The sequence below is a fragment of the Stegodyphus dumicola genome, chromosome 4, assembly GCF_044657685.1.
Source record: "Stegodyphus dumicola isolate Sdum_Otavi_A_Nest chromosome 4, ASM4465768v1".
NCBI lineage: Eukaryota > Metazoa > Arthropoda > Arachnida > Araneae > Eresidae > Stegodyphus > Stegodyphus dumicola.
The window spans coordinates 236,897,148-236,919,399 of NC_140771.1; the positions used below are offsets into that span (position 1 = coordinate 236,897,148).

Sequence of the window (22,252 nt, forward strand, 5' to 3'; positions counted from 1 at the left end):
AGGACCGGTATTTGGCAGTTTCTGCCAAAAGTAACTGGCGGAGCACAGCCTCATACCTGTCTCGTCAGCTCTCTTCAGCCACTGGTACGACAATTTTAAGGCAGACCGTGTACGGACGCTTAGGGCAGATTGGTTTATATGCTCGTAGACCTGTCAGATGCCTTCCACTTACTGCAACTCACTGTCGCCTGCGGTTAGCCTGAAGTAGAGAGCACGCATTGTGGACACCGCAACAGTGGGCTTGTGTGATGTTTTCCGACGAGTCCAGGTTTAGCTTGCAGTCTGATTCTTGACGGAATTTCATATGGAGAGCTCCAGGTACCCGTTACCACCAAGAAGACATCATTCACTACCGTAACGACACCGTTACGGTGGTGCAGGAGTGCTCGTTTGGAGTGGAATTATTCTGGTTTCCAGAACTGACCTGCATGTTCAAATTGGAACCATGGCAAGCCAAATCTATCGGGACGTCATTCTGGAACAACATGTATGTTTGTTTAGGGGCGCCATGGGTGCACAATTTGTGTTTATGGAGGACAACGCCCGTCCTCACCGTGCAAACATCGTAAGCGAATGCCTTCAATCGGAGGATATCACCCGTATGGACTGGCCAGCATTCTCACCGGACTTGAATCCAGTAGAGCACGTGTGGGACATACTTGGCCGATGAGTTGCAGCCCGTCAACCTCCTCCTACATGTCTACGGGAACTTCGGAGAGTATTGCTTTTTGAGTGGTGTAATATCCCCCAAGATCAGATCGATAATTTGATACTCAGCATGCCTAGGCGTTGTACGGACTGTATTGCATCGTCTGGGAGACATACAATGTATTAACAATCATACCAACCATGTAATATTAGTTTTTTGTAAATAGGTTTTTTTTTTTGTAATTTGCTCCAGGGAGAAAAAGTCGCTAATTTTTTTAATAATATCAAACATATAGCATCTTTTTTTGCTCTTTACCTTTTGTTTAATAAATAAGCTTTACAAATAAGTCAAATTTGTTTTGCTTCTAACTCTTCCTTTGCCTGATTTTGCATTATCCTTAATTTATGAATATGAGTGTAGTTTGAGAACGCTTGATCTAGATTGATGATTCATAAAGATTTATATTGCTAAAAATGTTAATGCTCATTCTTTTTTACTTCCTTGTACAAAGTAAAGGAAGTATTGTAATTACGAAAAATTCCGGGTACTATATTTCAACGAAAATAAACATTTTGACCGCTATTGAATGCAATTTGCAATGTTTTTCCGTTACATCTGTACGTAAGGACAGAATAAAGGACTCCTTTCCCAAAACGAATTAGAAAACTGTTTTAAAATAGATTCAGGAGAGATTTTTTTGTGGCGTTTGTACGTACGTACCTATGTATGTATCTTGCATAACTAAAAAACGAATAGGCTCAGAACGTTGAAATTTTGTATATAGGACTACTATACCATGCAGTTGTGTACCACCCGGTTTGGTTGCAATCGGCCGCACCTAAAGTATGTAACTATGTATATATTCACTCTTTTACTCTGCTACGCGAGCTCAGTAATTTTTTATTCTTATATGCTAGTAAATTGTACATTTTTTGCTTTATAATGATTGAATTATGCTGTTCTTATATTCCGTTTAAGGCTTTTATGCCTTTAGTTAATCTGCATGCAGTAGTTGTAGAATTATCAACCATTTAAAAGTTCTTTAAGTGTTGTTAAGCCTAATTTTGCTACTACAGCATCCATATTTTTTTTTTTTTTTTTACATTTGAAACTTAGCAGAACAGTGAATTAAGTCTTTCTGTACCTTCAGTGTCATCTTGCAGAGTGGAACCAACAGAAAATGTTTGTTTTTATTTAATGTTGTTTAATTTTGTGCAACGAAAAATCTGCCTTCTTGCCTGCTGGCCGAATTGCTTGCTTTTGCCTAGAAACTGTAATCTGTAATTTTATTCATAACTGTAATTTTAATCATAATAATTGTTTTTTAATTGTTTTAACAGTATTTGGTGTTTTATGTTTTTCTATATTTTTCAATTTCTAACGAAAATATTTTGAGTTTTCATGCATTTTTGCCTTGCTGCGAGCGGAGAATTGAATTAATTGAATGAGAAATATATCTCTAATGAAATCCGAGGAAATAAGTTTAAATGAAATGCAGAAAAATTTGCGTCTAATTTAATATTCCGTACAAGAAAGTCCTGGGGTGTACACATCAACCATTTTTTTATTAAAAATATAGAAATTTGTATTACTTGCTTAATATTGTTATAACGTGCAATGGATTACAACAAATTATAAGCAATCATTTACTTTTTGTATACTGATAGAAATTGGTACAATTTAGGTGCATAAAGGTATTAGTTCCTTTGAAATAAATTTTAGCAATTTGTGTTAATCATAAGCTATTAATAAATTCATGAAAAACGGTTTCTAATCCTTCAATTTATGAACAGTAACATTTACTAAACTTGGTTTATTTATTTACATATAGGAAAGAGCAGTAAAGTTTAATCGCAACTTTGTATGCAAAGGAAATGAGCTATCGAAAAGAGCCGATTATTGGTTTCCTTCCAGATAGTTCCTTTTGATGATAGGACACATATAGCAGGAAACTATGCAAGTTCATAGATTACAAGGAGAAATATGAAGGTCTTTATTCTTCTCTGCACATTGACAGTCACATTCGCCTTCAAAGGTCAGAAAATTGCTTGTTTCTTCTCTTGAAGTCTTAAAGATTACGTAATATTTTTTTAAAATCAGAATTTAGGTTAGAAAACAATTTACCAATATTATTACCAGTAGTTCCAATAACTGAGAAAAATTTCAAAAGAAATATTTTAAATTTGCTTTAAATAAATTGTGATTGCTTTTTTCAAGTCAAATACAGAGTCAGCAGCATACGAGTTGTCATAGTTACAATGAACTCCTGTCACAAATTAACCAAATAAAAATTTTGTGAATATGCATATAAAAATGGGATGATTTAGGAATAGCTGCAGTGGGTTGGCAATAGCTCACTGCGTAGTAGTTACTTTTAGAGGCTTTACTGCATAGCTCGAATGATAACGTTTTGCTTGCGACGTTAGCAGCAAATGAACTGGGGAAAAAGGTATACGCATTAATAACAGCGATATTTATAGACAAAATTTCCTTAATCTGAGTGGATAAGAGACATCTGCATTGCAGAATTACTTAAGTAAGCATGAAACGGATTAATTTGGAAAGTTGCAGTCCAGAAAATGTTCTTTTAAATAACTGAAAGGGGAGTTACACAAATAAAAATGAGGAATTAAGAGGCTATTACTAATTTAAATTGTAACTGCGTTACCGATACTTTTATTATTAAATATAAATATATATATATTATATTATATATTAATAATTATACATAATTAAGGGGAGAAAGGGTACATAATTTTGAGCCAATTCATTCAAATACTTGAAAGAAAATATATAATTCAAATTAGTACCATTTTGAAATTTATAATTAAAAATATGTTTTTGTAAATGAAAAACGTAAATCTCAATAGCTTTAAATTAAAAGAAATTTTGAAAAAAATAAATATGTAAAAAACGGAAAAGGAATACAATTAAAATCTGATTCAACTATATAATTTTTATATGTTATAAGAAGGTAGATTTAACTTCACTTGAACCCCATTTCCATACTATAATTTTAATAATCCCATACTATAATTTAATACATTTAATAATTCCCTACTATAACTATATATTTATATGTTATAAGGAGGTAGATTTAACTTCACTTGAACCCCATTTCCAGGGAAAACCACCAGGCAAACCCCTATATTTATATTGTAGATATATTAGGTATCTTTTTAAAGCAGGAGACATGAGAAATGAGCAACGCCCTCGCCGGCACTCGAACCAGTGACCTCTCGAATACGCGCCGAGTGTGCTGACGGTTACACCACGAAGGCATGCTGAGAATGCGGTTCAAATACTTTATAAGGTTGCTAAATGATTAATGATTGCTGATGATTAAATGTTTCTTTTAAATAAACTTAAGTATTCTTCTAACTGCGATTAATATTTGCGTGATTAAATGTTTGATGATTGTTTCAATAAATGCAAATAATCTTCTAGCTATGATTAATAGTTGAGTGATTAAATGATTAATGATTGCTAGTTATTAAATATTCCTCAATGTAAGTAGTTCCCTAGCTGTAATTAATAATATTTAGGTGAATAATGATTAATGATTGCTGCTGACTACATGTTCTTTTAAATAAATGAAAATACTATTCTGGCTGTAAGAGAATGTAAGATTACATAGACAGTGTAATAACAGGCATTGTATAAATAATTTCCAATTAAATTTCGAACAAAGTATAAAATGTTTACTTCCAATTAAGTAAACATTGCTTGTAGATAATATAGAGAAATGAAAATACGAACAGTTCTTGCTATAGATGTAATTTTCAATAATTTTGGAGAAAAAACTTTATTTTTGTATCAAGTGTCTGTCGCACGACATTCGATAAAATAAGGATTTTTTACCCCTAGTTGTGTGTCCTAAAAATCAGTATTATGATGTCTGCGGTTCTGGCTGCTCTTTTACTTGCGAAAATTACACCGAGCATCATAAAATATGTGCCAAACAGTGTGTTCCTGGATGCGTCTGTAAGAAAGGCTATGTCAAAGCGGAAGATGGTCATTGTATAAAACCAGAAAATTGTCCACATCACATAGAGCGTAAGTATCAAATTTTCGTTTATTGTTGATAAAGTTAGTTTCATAATAAATTCAATAATGTGACACTGTGCTAGCATAGTAGAGCCTCGGATCACGAACCACCTTAGATCACAAGCAATTTGGGTCAGAAACCAATTATCCGAAGACAAAATTTCTCGGATGACTTATGGAGTTAAAAACATTCAACTCAGCAACAAATGCTTATCAAACGTATTTGAATTAATCTATGCCACAGAACTAACCTTCAGGGGATTCTTGAAACATCATTTTAATATTGTTGCGTGCGTACGGGTTCGTTATGAAATGAATGCACAAGTCCAATGAAAAATGAATAAAAATTTATTATTATTACAACAAAAATGCTTAAATTTTCTCAAATTATCATGCAGTATTACAATATCTCACAGTAGTTATCTTTTAACTACTCAAATGTACAATAGAACGTAATTCAAAACAGCTAAAGAACGCTAATCGGCGAATTCGCTATAGTCAACAACAGCAGTTTTCTAAACAACAACAAACTAAGCAACTACTACGAACTGAGATGTTTTCCTCCTTTTATAAGATTTTAAAATCACGCGCTAGAATTTTCCAGTACTTTCTCGAAATCAAAAAGAGATATTTATTTATTTAATGCACACGCTCTTGTATTTTAAATTTTCCGGCTTAGCTTTCTTTTAATATTCGTCACGCGCTGCACTGCGCGAGAAATAAAACTATTTAATTTGTAATTGAACTAACATTAGCTTTTTAAATACCAAATTCGTAACACTGCCCCCTTCCCAAGGACTGCGCGTCCCGGGCAGTACAATCCCTGGACAGGAAGCTAAACTTACAACTGTGGCATAAATGCAACTGTTGTGTAGCGAATTTAATTTAATTAAGTGATTCATAAAAATCAAAATTTTAATTTGTAATTATTCAAAATTTGAGCTACGCAAGTTGGGTTATATTCTTTTTGGGCCTATTAATTCTAGTGTAATATATTTTGGCTTTCCGAGTTTACGCGAACTGCGTCTTCAATCTTGTACACGCAAACAATGGATAAGTATTTTTTTTTCTACGTAATAAACTCAGTTTTTCATGTCAAAAATTGATTTGATTTCTTAGTATTTAATATCATTGGTTGCAAAAAAATTAGCTCTTTAATTTGGCATAACTTTCATTTTTCTAACTTTAATTGCATGTCAGTTATGAGCTTTAATTAGTAGATTTTCTTCGTTTCGCTTGTGATTTAGTTAAAGGGGGATGAAATGCCTTCTTTCCGGTTGAAAAGTCACTTTTTGCGAGTTTTCAGCGTTCTTTCGTTGGGACACTTGCAGGGTTGTTGAAATTCCTAATCTCCCCCGGTCGCAGGTGGTGTTTATTTGGCGAGGGTTTGGCGACATAGATTTTCCGTTGAGGTTTCAAAATAGTGGTTTTGGCGAGTTTGATAACATGAGGGTATGCTGTGGTTGCAACTATTTCAACTTTCGGCGAAAAATGGGTTGCGCCAACTTGGCAGTCCGGCGCTTTCCCTTTTAACGGTTTGTTTTGTGGGACGAGCGCACTTTTTGACACTTTTTTGCACTTTACTTTTTGCCCTTTGATTTGGCCGGAGGCGACAGCTGACTCCGACGAAAAAAATGGAGCTTCTCCCCGATAGACCTGCGGGCCTCTTGGCTAAGCGCTGTGAGCGCGGGCCGTAGGTATGGGCATCTATGTCTTTCAAAAAAAAAAAAAAAAAAAAAAAAAACAAATCGAAATTCTTTCATCAGTTTTTTGTTGTGTGTGTTTGTGTATCTCAAGAAAAATATACAGAAGTAAATTTCTAGAAAAATGATGCGCACCATTGATTCGTCGCTTTACTCGAGACCAGAGCGTTAATTTACAACCGTTGTTTTTGGAACCTCATTTGCTCATCCTAAATTCTACTAGAACTTCAAGGCTACCATAATGAGTAATTTACAACTGTTGCTTTTGGAACCTCATTCGCTCATCCTAAAATCTACTAGAACTTCTAGGCTACCGTAATGAATCCATACTGTTCTACGAACATTTTTTCCATTCAACAGGCCGCCAGCACTGTATTTCACTTATCTTGCCGTATTGGAACCTCATTTGTTCATCCTAAAATCTACTAGAACTTCTAGGCTACCGTAATGAATCCAAACTGTTCGACGAACATTTTTTTTCTTAGATTAATTAAATATGATTTAACCGGATAAAGATAAGTAATGACACATTTACTATTCTACAAACAAGTTCGTCCTGAGAAACAAGAATGCTCTAATACAAGCACTATTTCAAACCATCCTCACCAATGAGTAATTCAAAAAAACATTCAAGTAAATAATTTCCTGAAGAACTTAATTTTCTTAACCATTAAGTTAAGTTACAATAATTTTAATAAGGTTATAAATCTTTATTCCATTTAATGCTTTTACTTGATTGATACACCAAAGAAAAATGATTTCTATAGAGTTAGGATAAAGTTATCAACTACAAAAAAAATTTAGAGTTCAACAAATTAACAAATTAAGTTAATTCAATCATTTTAACTGCAGAAATCTATAATATTTAACTAACCAAGAATTAACGAAAAAGAAAAGAACTTATCTGTTAAGGAGCATCAAACAAAAGAAATCCATCGAAGCTCATGAGGAATGCTGGCAGCCTGTTGAATGAGAAAAAAAAAAAAAAAATGTTCGTTGAACAGTTTGGATTCATTACGGTAGCCTAGAAGTTCTAGTAGATTTTAGGATGAACAAATGAGGTTCCAATACGGCAAGATAAGTGAAATACAGTGCTGGCGGCCTGTTGAATGGAAAAAATGTTCGTAGAGCAGTATGGATTCATTACGGTAGCCTAGAAGTTCTAGTAGATTTTAGGATGAGCGAATGAGGTTCCAAAAGCAACGGTTGTAAATTACTCATTATGGTAGCCTTGAAGTTCTAGTAGAATTTAGGATGAGCAAATGAGGTTCCAAAAACAACGGTTGTAAATTAACGCTCTGGTCTCGAGTGAAGCGACGAATCAATGGTGCGCATCATTTTTCTAAAAATTTACTTCTGTATATTTTTCTTGAGATACACAAACACACACAACAAAAAACTGATGAAAGAATTTCGATTTGTTTTTTTTTTTTTTTTGAAAGACATAGATGCCCATACCTACGGCCCGCGCTCACAGCGCTTAGCCAAGAGGCCCGCAGGTCTATCGGGGAGAAGCTCCATTTTTTTCGTCGGAGTCAGCTGTCGCCTCCGGCGAAATCAAAGGGCAAAAAGTAAAGTGCAAAAAAGTGTCAAAAAGTGCGCTCGTCCCACAAAACAAACCGTTAAAAGGGAAAGCGCCGGACTGCCAAGTTGGCGCAACCCATTTTTCGCCGAAAGTTGAAATAGTTGCAACCACAACATACCCTCATGTTATCAAACTCGCCAAAACCACTATTTTAACCCTCAACGGAAAATCTATGTCGCCAAACCCTCGCCAAATAAACACCACCTGCGACCGGGGGAGATTAGGAATTTCAACAACCCTACAAGGGTCCCAACGAAAGAACGCTGAAAACTCGCAAAAAGTGACTTTTCAACCGGAAAGAAGGCATTTCATCCCCCTTTAACTAAATCACAAGCGAAACGAAGAAAATCTACTAATTAAAGCTCATAACTGACATGCAATTAAAGTTAGAAAAATGAAAGTTATGCCAAATTAAAGAGCTAATTTTTTTGCAACCAATGATATTAAATACTAAGAAATCAAATCAATTTTTGACATGAAAAACTGAGTTTATTACGTAGAAAAAAAAATACTTATCCATTGTTTGCGTGTACAAGATTGAAGACGCAGTTCGCGTAAACTCGGAAAGCCAAAATATATTACACTAGAATTAATAGGCCCAAAAAGAATATAACCCAACTTGCGTAGCTCAAATTTTGAATAATTACAAATTAAAATTTTGATTTTTATGAATCACTTAATTAAATTAAATTCGCTACACAACACAACTGAGGCATAAACATTACATCACAATATCAAACAACATGAACAATAATTGCAATAACTAACTTAAACACATCAAATGCTATCAAATACTAAATACAAAACAAATACTAAATACAAATCAAATCAAATACACATTTAAAAACATAAAGGACCATGGTCTGATACTATTTACAATTATTTACATTACGTACTATGGCCATAGTAATGAGCTAACCTGTCGTAATGAACGACTTTAGGTTTAGAGTTCGAAGACTTACGAATCCGAACCATGACGTCATTTAGTCTGTTCAGCACTGTATACGGATCATCCGAAGGTGACTGTAATTTAGGACTCAGTCCTTTTCGTTGAATCGGATTCCACAACCACACCTTGTTTCCTTTGTTGGATCTATGTCTAGTAGCTCGCGTGTCGTATCTGGTCTTCACTTTCTCCGTCGCCAAGTTGACTCGCTTTCGTGCAGAACGGTGCATCCCCTCAAACCGGGCCTGGACATTTTGGATGTGTTCCTCAGGCGATGAAGGCGCATCCGTACGGCGAGCAAACAGGCGGTCACAAGGCAGACGAAGGTCTCGACCGAAGAGCTTTTGAGATGGAGAATGCGTTTCTTTTCGACCCTAGCATGATTTCGGCGTCTTCCCGAGCTGGGTCTTTCGGACAAGTCGTCGGCATTTCCAAGTGAGGATCTCTTCTGAGGATGGATAGTCATGTCACCAGATGCTGAAAGCAGTTTGTTGTTTTTGAAGTCTAAGGAAAAATTGTATTTCCTTAAAAAGTCCAATCCGAGTATGCATGGATCTGTGATATCCGCCACATAAGCCGTGTGATGGTAGGCGGCACTTCCAAACGTAATGTTTACGTTTAACTTCTCAGTTATGTCGATCTTATCACCAGACGCAGTCTGAAGGGTAACACAGGATGGTGTCCAAATAAGTTTATCTTTAAACTGTTCAGCTAAATCTTTTCTAATGATGGTAACATTAGCTCCTGTGTCAATGATCATATCGCAAGGAACTCCATCGGTATTCCCATTAATGGACATTCCGTTACTGTTGCCACTCACTGTATAAATTTTAAGCGCTTTAAAACAAGGTTTTTCATTATCTGACAACCTCCGTTCCTCGATATGGTCACTAATTTGTTTACTGCGTCGTTGCTGGGAAATGGTCTTATTTTCCGTACCTCGGGATGTTCTGCAATTTCTTCGTATGTGGCCTTCAACTCAGCAGTTCCAGCATTTTAGAATTAGTTTCTTTTCACTTATGTTCCGTCTCAAGCCACTGACTTGTCTGGTAAAATCATCTGCTTTATATTCCGTACCCTGGGGTGTTCTGCAATTCCGTCTTAGGTGACCTTCACTACCACATCTCCAACACCTTAGAGCCACCTTCTTCTCCCTCCTACTCCGTATCAAAGCGTCGACTTGTCTGGCTAAATCATCTAAACGAGCCATCAGTTGATCCACTGGCACATGGACTCGCACAGCTCTAACTGGGTAGCGATCTCTATTAGTTGCTTGCTGGGCTGCCTCGAACTTCATGGCGTACAACAGAGCGCTTTTTATGTCCTTTACATCTGCCATTCGAATAGCTTTCTGTATTTCAGGATCCCGGATGCCGTCGATGAAATATTGCAGCGACAGGATTTCTCTTGTTTCTGTCGGGCACTCCGAAAAGGCGAGGTGGGACAGCCTTTCAACATCCGTGGCGAGCTCCTGAAGTGTTTCGGTAGGCTTCTGTTGACGAGATTTTAATTGGAGCCTGCTGTAGTCTTTTAAACACTTCTCCCCAAAGCGCAGCTCCAAGGCGCCGGACAGAGCTTCGAAATCTAACCTTTTGTTTTCGGGAAGAGTCTGAAGGATATCCGCTGCGTCGGCTCTTAAAGAAGCGGCGAGATGACAGGCCTTCGCTTGGGAATCCCATCCATTCGCATCCGCAACTATAGAAAATTGTGTTTTATACACTTGCCAGGATGTCTTCCCATCATATGTGGATAGCTTCAGAGATGGACGAGCAGGCATCGGTAAGAATTTAAAACCATCACTATTATTCCCTGCCGTCGCTACGAATTTCTTTAAAATATCCACTTCTTTGGCTACTGCAGAAACCCTATCATCAATTTGTTGTTCGATTTGGTGTTGAATGGAACAAACTCTTCCTTCAATTCGTTCCTCCACAGCAGAAACTCTCCCTTCTATATGTCCTTTTACAGAAGAAACTCTTTCTTCTATTTCTTCTTTCACCGAAGAAACTCTTTCTTCAATATGATCTTTTACGGAAGAAACTTTTTCTTCAATATGTCCAACTTTATTTTCAACTGTGTCAAGTCTGCCTTCTATAGCTTCAAATTTATTTTCTATTATGCAGGTAATTTCTCTTTTCATTTCTTCTTGAGCAGCTTGAACGGCTTTCATTTCGTCCTTAACGGATTCCTGGCCCAATTTCATTTCCTCTTTAATTTCTTCTTTAAATGAGGCAAAGGCTGATATTAACTGCCTTAATTGCTCTTCCATCGCTCTTGTTATTGGCATTCAAATCCCACTTCTGACACCAAAAATTGTTGCGTGCGTACGGGTTCGTTATGAAATGAATGCACAAGTCCGATGAAAAATGAATAAAAATTTATTATTATTACAACAAAAATGCTTAAATTTTCTCAAATTATCATGCAGTATTACAATATCTCACAGTAGTTATCTTTTAACTACTCAAATGTACAATAGAACGTAATTCAAAACAGCTAAAGAACGCTAATCCGCGAATTCGCTATAGTCAACAACAGCAGTTTTCTAAACAACAACAAACTAAGCAACTACTACGAACTGAGATGTTTTCCTCCTTTTATAAGATTTTAAAATCACGCGCTAGAATTTTCCAGTACTTTCTCGAAATCAAAAAGAGATATTTATTTATTTAATGCACGCGCTCTTGTATTTTCAATTTTCCGGCTTAGCTTTCTTTTAATATTCGTCACGCGCTGCACTGCGCGAGAAATAAAACCATTTAATTTGTAATTGAACTAACAGTAGCTTTTTAAATACCAAATTCGTAACAATATTTTCTACTACTCAAATCTCATTAAAATAGTCTGGAAGAGTGTAACTAATAGAACAATAAATTCTGTCTGGAGATAATTATGGCCAGATTATATTTCGGGCTTTGACACTTGGGATATTTTTGTTATCTGTAAGGTGTCTCAACAAAAGCGCCGGACTTAATTTCCCCCCCCCAAATGCTTTATATTTAGAAAGAGGAATATATTTTTACATGCTTACAACAAATGAATGCGCTGATTTAAGAATCTCGAGTTTAATTTGACTTGGCAGAACCGGCAGCTTATCATTCGTAAGGTTGTATTTTAATTTTATAACAGTCATTTCAATTTTGAACCCTTTTCCTTTCAGTTCTTGTTTCCCACTTACAACTTCTTACCAGCATAAGGTTTTAGAATAGCGTTGAATGTAAATCAGGAAGTAATATTAAAAGGAAGTTCAACTTAATTTGGAAGAGTGCTTAGGTTACACTTAAATTCTAACTGTATGTTCTTTTCATTTTTAATGGCGATGTTCTCTTATTTGAAAGTACGTGGAATTAAATTAACAGCCCCGTAGTCAAGTTGTTTTTCCCGCCTTTTCTACACATACAGTTTTAGAATGATCTGGAAATATTTCAAGCGAACTGGATTGGCTGACGTCATTTCTTGGAAGCTCCGCCTTTCCAGAGGCTATAAAAGGACTCGCAAAAGAATATCGGGGCTTTTTTTCTTAAATGTCACGATGCAGTAAACTTCATACAAAAAGTTATTAGTAATTCTTTTATTTACTCCGGATATCTGATTTTTGTAACTGCTATTTTCTCCTGAATAATAAATAATGGATCCTGTTTTTTAAACTTATCGTCTGATTATTTAAGCTACGACTACATTTATGATTCTTCAGCATTCTATTTATTCCGGACAAAAGCTGGTACATCACAAGAAGTCGGCAGGATGGGTGTACCCAAAAGGAAAATAATTCCAATGGAATGCGCGCCGAGTGTGCTGACGATTACACCACGAAGTCATGCTGAGAAGGCGGTTGAAATACTTTATAAGGTTGTTAAATGATTAATGATTGCTAGTGATTAAATGTTTCTTTTAAATAAATGTAAGTATTCTTCTAACCTCGAATAATATTTGCGTGATTAAATGTTTGATGATTGTTTCAATAAAGGCAAATAGTCTTCAAGCTATGATTAATAGTTAGGTGATTAAATGATTAATGATTGCTAGTTATTAAATATTCCTCAATGTAAGTAGTTCTTTAGTGGCGCGCGTTCGCCTTCTGGCTATTTCATTTTTGAAGCTATTACTCTCAACCGTGTTGTACATGCCTGTTGATATTCGCAGACTAGTTTAAATTAAGAAACAACTACGTAGATATTTGTGCCTAGCATCGGCTAAGTCTATTTTAGTTAGTATGAGATTAGTTTCTTATTTTCTTACCCTGATTTAAAAGCCCGAGTGGAGGCTTTCCTGTAAGCCCGACAAGGGGCCAACTGTTGAGTGAATAAAAGGGTATTTTAACCCTTCTTGAGTCTACGTTGGAAAGTGTTTGAACTCAGCGCGCTACTCAGTTCATTATGTTTCACGACATTTTATCTGACGAAACGACAATTCGCAGAATGATAAAGAAATCTGTTAAGCAGGCGCGACGCAGGCATTAAATCGTTACGATCCAGCTGGCCTGTTGAAAATTCTGCTGCAGTGGTTTACAATGTTACTGCAAATCCCCAAAATACATAAGACAAACAACAAAGAGAAAATTGAACATGTCATGAAAACAGGCATCTCTATGGGCAGATATATGAAAACCTAATTATGAATTTCATTGAGATACTGCAGTGTTGCAAAGCACGTCATAGAAAAAATTAATCTGCAATATTATATCACGAATAATAAAATGTGTGTAACACTCTTGATAAATTTGTAAAGACAAAGATTTTTTGACAATGCGATTAGGTAATCGATTTCATTATTTGGACGCCTCACATTTTGCTACAGAGGCTGTTTACACACTTTTTTAGACGAAGTATATTGTATTCACAAAACTAAATTACATAAAATTGTGTTTTAAATGTTCTATTTGACATCCTTTATTCTGAACTATCTTTCGACACCGCAATTTCCAGGATAATAATGCCTTTTGAAGTGGCAGAAGAGATATTCTATCCCATTCCTCCCGAACAGCTTTCCAGAGTCTTGTTAGGGTTTTGGGACAACCTTTGGATAATGCAGTTTTTAAAAGTCCGAAAGCACAAAAATCCATAGGTGACACATCAGGAGATTTAGTAGGGATATCAATGAAGGGTATGGCCTTGATAACAGTCTTTTGTTCCATTTCTTTTAGGAAATTTACAGTGGATTTTGATGTGTGACTGCAGGCTTTGTCCTGAAGGAGTCTCACAGATGGTATTTCATTCAGAAAAATTGGCGATAAAATATGTTCCTGATAGTATTTGGAGTTAATCTTGACATTTTTTTGCACTCTCTTTATTTTTAACTTGCCATTATAAGAAAAACCAGCAACAATCACGAATCCCTTAGAAAAACTTTCTTTCGATTCTTTGAACCATGTACTTAAATTTTTTTCTCCCCTTTTATGATAACAAATGACTCTTTTTTTTGTTACAATCATTTAAATACACCCATGCTTCATCTATTGTGACAATTGTTTTCCATTTTTCTTTAGATAAGTGTTTCTCATATAGAATTCTGCAGCGTGTCCTGCGTTGAGCGATATGCTTTGAAAGAAGACGATGCAAATTGCGTTTTTTCGCTTTCTTAAGATTTAAATCAACGTTTATCATTTTGATTTGCAACTGTCCTTTGACTAGAGGGATTTTCTTTTAACGTTAAACAACGTAGCTTTGCAATAGTTGAAGATGTCCGTTTTTTCCTTGGATACTTATTTGGAATTTTTGTCCCACTTGAGGCTCCAATTTGACGTTCTTCTCCTTTCTTGTTGATGATATTACCTATAGACGCTTTAGATATCACAAAACCATGACTCTCACATCGTTTTTGGATAACGTAGTATGCATATTTTTCTTCGGAAAGAGCGTAAATGTAGCCTTCGAACCACTGCTTTGTTAAATTCGCCATTTTGAATAAAAACAAAATTTTCATGCCACAGAGGATAATTTTGACTTTTAAAAACATAGTACAATTGCAATTACTTCTTTTGCAGCAAATGATCTTTTATTACCGCTTACCAAAATCGTCTAAAAACTGTGCGAACAGCCTCTGTATTCCTGATTTAAAATTGTAGATGAATTGTTAAATGAATTTTTTAAAAATCGTTTTTCCCATTAAACTGTTAAATGATAAATTATTTTTCTACTTTTAGTTCATTAAATATTTATGATTCTTGAATAAAGGCTTTTTTTTGTACAAACTTCTTTTTTAAAATTAGCTTCTTATCTTTTTAATGCTTGTCGTTCTTCTTATCTATCTTTTTAATTTTGGTTTTAATGCCACGTTATCGGTCCAACTGTAAACTGAAAAATATTTTTCAACAATGAATAATGACTCTTTTTTTTCTAACAATTCTGTCACGTAAAATGATGAAAAAAAAAAAAAAAAAAAAAAAAAAAAAAAAAAACTAGCGGTTTGGACAATTATAACAAATACATCTTTGGACGACAGAATTTTGAAGTTCCATAAAAGAATATACAGAGGGTGTTTTCATATTTTTAGAGCGATTTCGCGGCGGTTGAATAAATGTTTGAAATGCAAAGTATGTTTTTTTTAATATTTGATCTAATAGCCCTTTTTTGGGGCTATAAGTCTGCATCGCGATTTATTATTATAGAAGGGCTTTAATTATTGCAGAAGGGCGATTTATGATTATACAAGGCCGATTTATGATTATAGAAGGGCGCCTTTTGATTACAGAAGAGCGTTTTATGACTATAGAAGGGCGATGTATTATTATAGAAGGGTAAAAATTTCAGGGGTATTGATTTCCATTTTTTTTCACTATTTTTCAGAGTCCATCAGTAGTGGCTGGTTTGCGCTTAGAAAAAGCTCTTTTCAAGAAACACCAGTACAATAGTCCATATATGAAAGGTCAGGGGACTTTGCAAGAATACGTTGAAAATATATATATGCAATACCTGTATCAGTCTTCCTTTTCTTCAAATATTGCAATGGTACCTTTCGAAGTATGACTTGTTGCATTGTCTTGATGAAGTTTCACGCTTTGAAAGTCACTGGGATAAAAAAATAGAATTTCTTCTATAAAGGTGGGAAGCAAAATTTCTCTTAATATTCCGTTGAGTTGATTTTAAGATATTTTTCCCACTCTTCTTATTTTGAATTTTCCATTTTAAGGTAATTTTGCGTCAATCATAAACCCCAATCTGAAACTTTATTTGCATTCACGTAACCTAAATAGACCTTTCTCGTTGCAGTCATTTAGGTAAATCCATGCTGTATAATGAAAAAGGAATATATTTCCATTCAGCATCTGTTAAATAATTTTTATACAGGGCTCTGCAAACTGTCCTGCGTTGAGACACATGCCTTGTCAAAAGCTGTTGAACATTATGTTTTTTAGCTTTTTTAAGTTATAAATCTTAATTATTTTACTTATTGTTGTTCGAGATGTATTTCAAGACTTTGCAACTAACTTTTAGGTCGGCGAATTTTCTCTTGTTACCCGAAAAATTTAACTTTAGAAACATTAGAAACAGTACGTACCTTTTTCAGGTATTTGTCTGGAGTCTTCTTTTCATGTAGATAGTTTTTCCCTTATCCATTAATAATGTTGCTTATTTCGCATTTCGGAATACCATGAATTTTAGAACGTTTCCGAAATTTGGAATAGGAATATTTTTTCCCAGAAAGTGCAGAAGCATATCCTTCAACCCAAGCTAATTTATATGTGATATTTAAAAAAAAGAATAGATTTAAAAAGTATCAGACGATATTTCTCATTTCTGATAATAAGCTGTTGGCAGGAATTTCTATTGCAAAATATTGTTTTTTAAAAATTCTACATCGAAATCGTCTAAAAATGTGTGAACGTCTTCTATAACATTACGAACAGTAAAAATTAACTCTTAAAATGAAATGCTAAGAAAAACATTAAAAGTTATGAAATGAAAAAAAAAAATTAAAAATGACGCGGGAACATCATATCTTGAAATTATGTTTTCCGGCAATGCCGAGGAAAGAAGTGATATTTTCTCTTTCGTTTCACATTGTAGCATAACTTTTTATATAGAAAATCGCTAAATTTATACGTTTTTTACAACTGAGCGAAGAGTTTGTTTTTTAATCTGTGTAAAGCTCAAAATTTTGCAACCAATACAATTTTAAGTGCTAAAATTTTAAAATCGTAAACATCAAATTGTTGAAAAAAAAAATCGAATGATTTTCGACAATTTCCGGAAATATCGGATATGACATTATAAATTTTATAAAAATTTCCTTAAAAAATTTTTTTCCTGTATCTGATGCTGTAAATAGTGCATATTTAAAACTTTTTGTTTGTTTTTTAAATGAAGATATGTGCCAAAAATCATTTTAACATTAAATTAAAAAGTTTTAAATAGAATTTTGAAAAAAAAAAAATGCGCTTCACCACATTGCAGTGCTATCCACAAGTAGTATGTCTACAAAATTTGAAATCGGTAGCTCTACAGAGTTTTGTGTTCTTTGGTAGCTGGTATCTAAATTCCTAACAGACTTAGAGCGAATATCGTTATGTCTTAAGAGCCCACCAGCGGCCGAGCGGTAAAGTCGCTGAACACTGGTAGTTCGGTCCGAGGTTCGAATCCCGCGAACGGGCTGGCTGCATGGGTGTTTTCGTGGTTTTCCCCATGTGTAACGTGTATACGAGCCAGTTTCCCTTAGAAAGTCCTCCACGAAGGCATTCCTCCCCTTAGGCAGATAGCCCTCGAGGCTTTGCCATAACTGAATAACCTAACCTAACGTTATGTCTTAAGATAACGACAAAGACTTAAAAAGGTTACAAATGACCTTTCCATTAAATAAGAACCTTGAAAATAAAGACCTCTTGTGGCAATGCAACTTAAAAGGACCAATCAAAGTCAAATTAAAACAATATCTATTAGCCAGAGATTACACAAAAGATTTAACGCGTAGTTGGCTCATGATTTTTAACCGGCGTAACAATTTAAATGGCGGTAATTGTAAGGCAAAACCGAAGAATACAATCTTATCTGAGCTAGCAGATGTATAATAGCGTGGCATCAAGAGGCAGAAGAACGCTCTGTTTTCCAATCCCAAAACCTCAACTCAAATACTCTCGAGTTAATTTGCATTCTGGTAGGGGAAAGGAAAGGAGAAGTGACAGTAAAGATCTAAATTATAATAACTGACTAAATTAACATAAAGGAACCTTACACCTTATTAGGAAGTTGTTTGACCAGAGCGAAAAATATCACGAGTGAACTAAATACAACTAGTAAAGAAACTCTTAGATGTTTAAACATTTATGCAATAACTGTTAAAGGAGAGAATAAAAAGCACATTAACTTCAGATTAATTAACGTTTATTTAATTAAATAAGGCTTCCTTTTTCTTCTGCAGATTGGTGCGGCGAAAATGAACATTACGAGCATTGCGGTCCTAATTGTCCAGACACATGCAAAAATTATAAAGACGTTCATAAGCCGTGTCTCCGAAGATGCGTTAAAGGATGCTTTTGCAATGAAGGATATGTAAAGGCTGAAGATGGTAACTGCGTGAAGCCAGAAAATTGCCTCTCTTCTATAAAAAGTAAGTGTATAGTTTCCACAACCATAGCATAAACGTACGGTATTGTGCAACTATGGTAGAACGAAACCAGTTTTTCTTGTCTTCCAATTACGTGAAGGTATTCCAATTATGCAAGTAAAATAATGTATACCCGTTTAATTTGAATAACCACTAAGTTATTTATGTAATTTTGTAGAATTTGTTAGGGTTTAGAAGCAGGAAACACGAAGTTTTAACCATACCCTAGCTGCGATTGTAATTTTTGATATTTCTATTGCATTTCTTCGACTTCCCTAGCGTGCCTTCGTGGTGTAACGGTAGCACGCTGGGCCGGTATTCCAGAGGTCCGTGGTTCGATTCCCGGGGAAGGCGTTGTTAATTTTTCATCTCTCTGGCCTCCAAAAAAGTCCTCATAACTCTACAAGTGGTGCCCGAATTAAAAGGGTTGTGGATGATGATTCTCCGCACCCAGGATTTGGCGACTAGGTCTCCTAAAACCCTAGTCGCCCATTAAAAAGGGGAGTGTATAAGGTATTTCTCCCTAACGTGCCTTCGTGGTGTAACGGTAGCCCGCTGGGCCGGTATTCCAGAGGTCCGTGGTTCGATTCCCGGCGAAAACGGTTTCATATTTTTTCATCTGTCTTGCTTCCAAAAAATCCTAATGTCTCTACAAGCGGAACGTGCTGCCAGTTTCACATCCAGCACCATCTCTGTGGGGAGGGAGAAAATTCCTTATCTTTTCACCCACTTAAAGGAGAGAAGGCAAAGGAGCCACCATTCGCGAAATCAAGGTGGTGACGAATTATCATCCACCATATTTTAGTCGGGCACTGTTTGTATAGCAAAGCTTTCCGAAGCTGGAAACTATGAACGCGCCAGGATTCAGTGTCTTCCGATTGCCAGTCCAGTTATGCCACGAAAGCGCACAACGGAGAAGGTAGAAATTTCCTTTAATCTGGCTGAACAGAACAGTTCGCTAAAACGTAAATGATTTGTAAGACATTAGTTTGGATATAATCGTAGGTTATACTGCCTTTGGCATTAAATAAACTAATTTTACAAAAGCTGTTCCACTAATAGGGTTTTAATATTTCTCTTCCAACCTTTGCAAAAAGTATTTGTGCAGATAATTTAGGAGTATATGAAATCGCTCCTTAAAAGAAATCTCACAGGGATTCAATGTGAGTGTAGCGAACAGTGCAGGATTTGAACTCATTTGGAACACCAATGTGAATAAGGATGAATAAGATATATTTTTTATCCATATTCTGCATCAATTTTAAGCAAAAATCTTATTTCCTCAGCAGTAAAGTGCTCACAGTGCAAAAAACGTCTGCCATATGCGATACTGGTATCGATGTACTACAGATTATACCTGCCATTTATTCATGACTAGCATCTTCGCCGCCAGCTTTTAAATGCACCTGAAAAATGGCTGAAGGAAACACCAAACGTTAAATTTAAAAACTACGTAGAATTTTACTCTGCAGAACATCTTCATAAAAAAAAAGTTATTACGTATAACAAAATTACAATGAGATAAGCAATATCCCTTAATACAAATATTAATTATCCTAATAAATAAATTAACCAACTTCCCCTTGCAAAATCTTAAGAACTCAAATGGTATAAAGGAGGTTAAGAACTTTGTTTCCTAAAAAAATCACTCAAAACTTTTCAGTATCTTAAAAGCAGCGAAATGAGCAATAAATAACACAAAAGAATGCAAAAATGCTGAAAAGCAAAGTATAATTAATGATATTTTATCTTATATTTTCAAGAGAAAAAAATTACAATGAAACAAGCTATATCCCTTAATACAAATATTAATTATCCTAATAAAAAAATTAACCAACTTTTCGTTGAAGGAAAAAAAATCATGGAAAACTTTTCAATATCTTATAAACAGTGAAATAAGCAAAAAATAACATGAAAGCAACTCAAAAAACATAAAATTCCGCGCAGAATTTTACTTTAAAGAACAACTTTATAAAAAAAATCAATAGAAATGTATTATATATATATATATAAATGACAATGAAATATGCCAATCTCTTAAAAACAGTGACATAAGAAATAGGATGAAAACTTGTTGCCAAACCCATATTTCTAAAAGAATAAAACTATTCAAAATGATGCAATTTCATCAAAAATCTATCAACAACAATAAGACAGGAAATTTGTTGCCAAAAGCACATTTTTAAAGATGTGAGATGTGAGAAGTGTACACGGAAGCTTCATTTAAAATTTTTTAAAAAAATACAAAGTATTATCATTTTTTCAACATTCTTTTCGTAAAAGCAGTCGCAAGGATGAAAGTTTAACACGTCCAAAAATCAAAGAAAAATAAAGTTTTTTAGAAAAAATTCCGTTGAAAAGGTTGTAAAATATCTAAGTGCCTACGTTTCATGACGATGTGAAAAATGGAGTGTGTAGAGTAAAACCTCGCTTTCCTACAGCCCATTATGTCTCAATCTAAAAATGACGTGATTTCGTCACAAAATATAAAATAAAAAAATTCGAATTCGAATATCGAAAAAAATCGTTTCGAAGTGCACTGGCTTATGTCTAGATGCACCTATGTACCAAATTTCGTAGCCGTGGGTCTATTAGCTTACGCGCAGCGCGAACGAAAGACACACACACACACACACAGACAGACTCTTTCTTTTATTATATGAAGAAATTATTAAATGATACATATATATATATATATATATATATTTGTTACTTTTGTTCCGGAAAACGATTGCACTTGGTGCCACCAAATTTGGAGCACATATAATCCTCTTCTCGAACAAGAGTACCTCGAAGCCCTAATCTTAGATTTCGAATTTGGTTTTTATTTATTTCATATTTTATGATGACATTTCGATAAAAACAATCTCGACGATTTAAAAGCATTGTATTACCATTCGGATAACGGTAAGATATTTATTCTTCAACTTAAATCAGAAAACTCAAAGATTTGGAAGAAATGTTCTGCAATGCATACCATACTTGTATTATTAATTAAATTCGGAACCTCAAAGATTTAACAGAAACACGTCACCACGACCCGAAAAAAATATTTTCATCTTCCACGCATCAGTGCGTTACTATGAAGGAAAGAAAGGCGGTCTAATTTTTCTTACAATTGAATCTATTTGTTATTGAATAACAAACTAAGCGATTTGAAGGCAATAAAAGCAATTTTTGAACTCTGCTATTATTAATTACAAGCTGGACTAGTGAAATGGTACCAGCTAAACTCATTATATCATTCAGCTCTAATTGCCGATACAATACGCTTGATAGATTAGATAGACCCAAAAGATAATTCATAGTTTAGATAGATCCGAGATGTTTGAAAAATTAAATGAAAGTTGTCAGCAAGTTGTGAAAATTGCATAACGAGAAGAAATTTCGACCTTTGAAGCAAGTTTTATTTTGCATTTTCATCAACGTAAACGTTGCACTTGACCGTTTATTTAATACCGCTGAGTGTGTGATAAGAATAGCTGCAATAATTTTCACATTAAGCCGAGTGCCCTCAGCTGAGTTAGGTATGTTAGAGAATTAGTGTACGCAAGACATGCACTAATTGTCTCTGACATTTGGTAGAAGCGATGTTTCGAGTTGTTTGTCGAGGTGCCTGTAAGGGTGTGTTTACTATGATTTTTGCTCTATACCATTGTTTAGATATAATACCGTATTTATATTTAAAAGATGCAAGGTCTGCCTTTCTTAGCATCCATAAAAAGTACGCTCAAGTGTTGTGTACTGCAACTGCTATAGATAAAATGAACGGAACTAATGAG

The 22,252-nt window shown here is 34.8% G+C and overlaps 2 protein-coding genes across 2 annotated transcripts in view; both read left to right on the plus strand.

Annotated features, from left to right (window-relative positions):
• LOC118194880 (papilin-like) overlaps positions 1–22,252 on the plus strand; it is a 130,465-nt gene that overhangs the window by 41,387 nt on the left and 66,826 nt on the right. The gene's annotated exons all lie outside the window — the stretch shown is intronic.
• LOC118194883 (von Willebrand factor-like) overlaps positions 2,578–22,252 on the plus strand; it is a 55,602-nt gene continuing 35,927 nt past the window's right edge. The window contains exons 1-3 of the mRNA XM_085816095.1: positions 2,578–2,684; positions 4,517–4,705; positions 18,285–18,473. Of these exons, the coding sequence (XP_085672221.1) occupies positions 2,633–2,684; positions 4,517–4,705; positions 18,285–18,473 (430 nt within the window). The 5' untranslated portion in view covers positions 2,578–2,632. The remainder of the gene's footprint in view (positions 2,685–4,516; positions 4,706–18,284; positions 18,474–22,252) is intronic.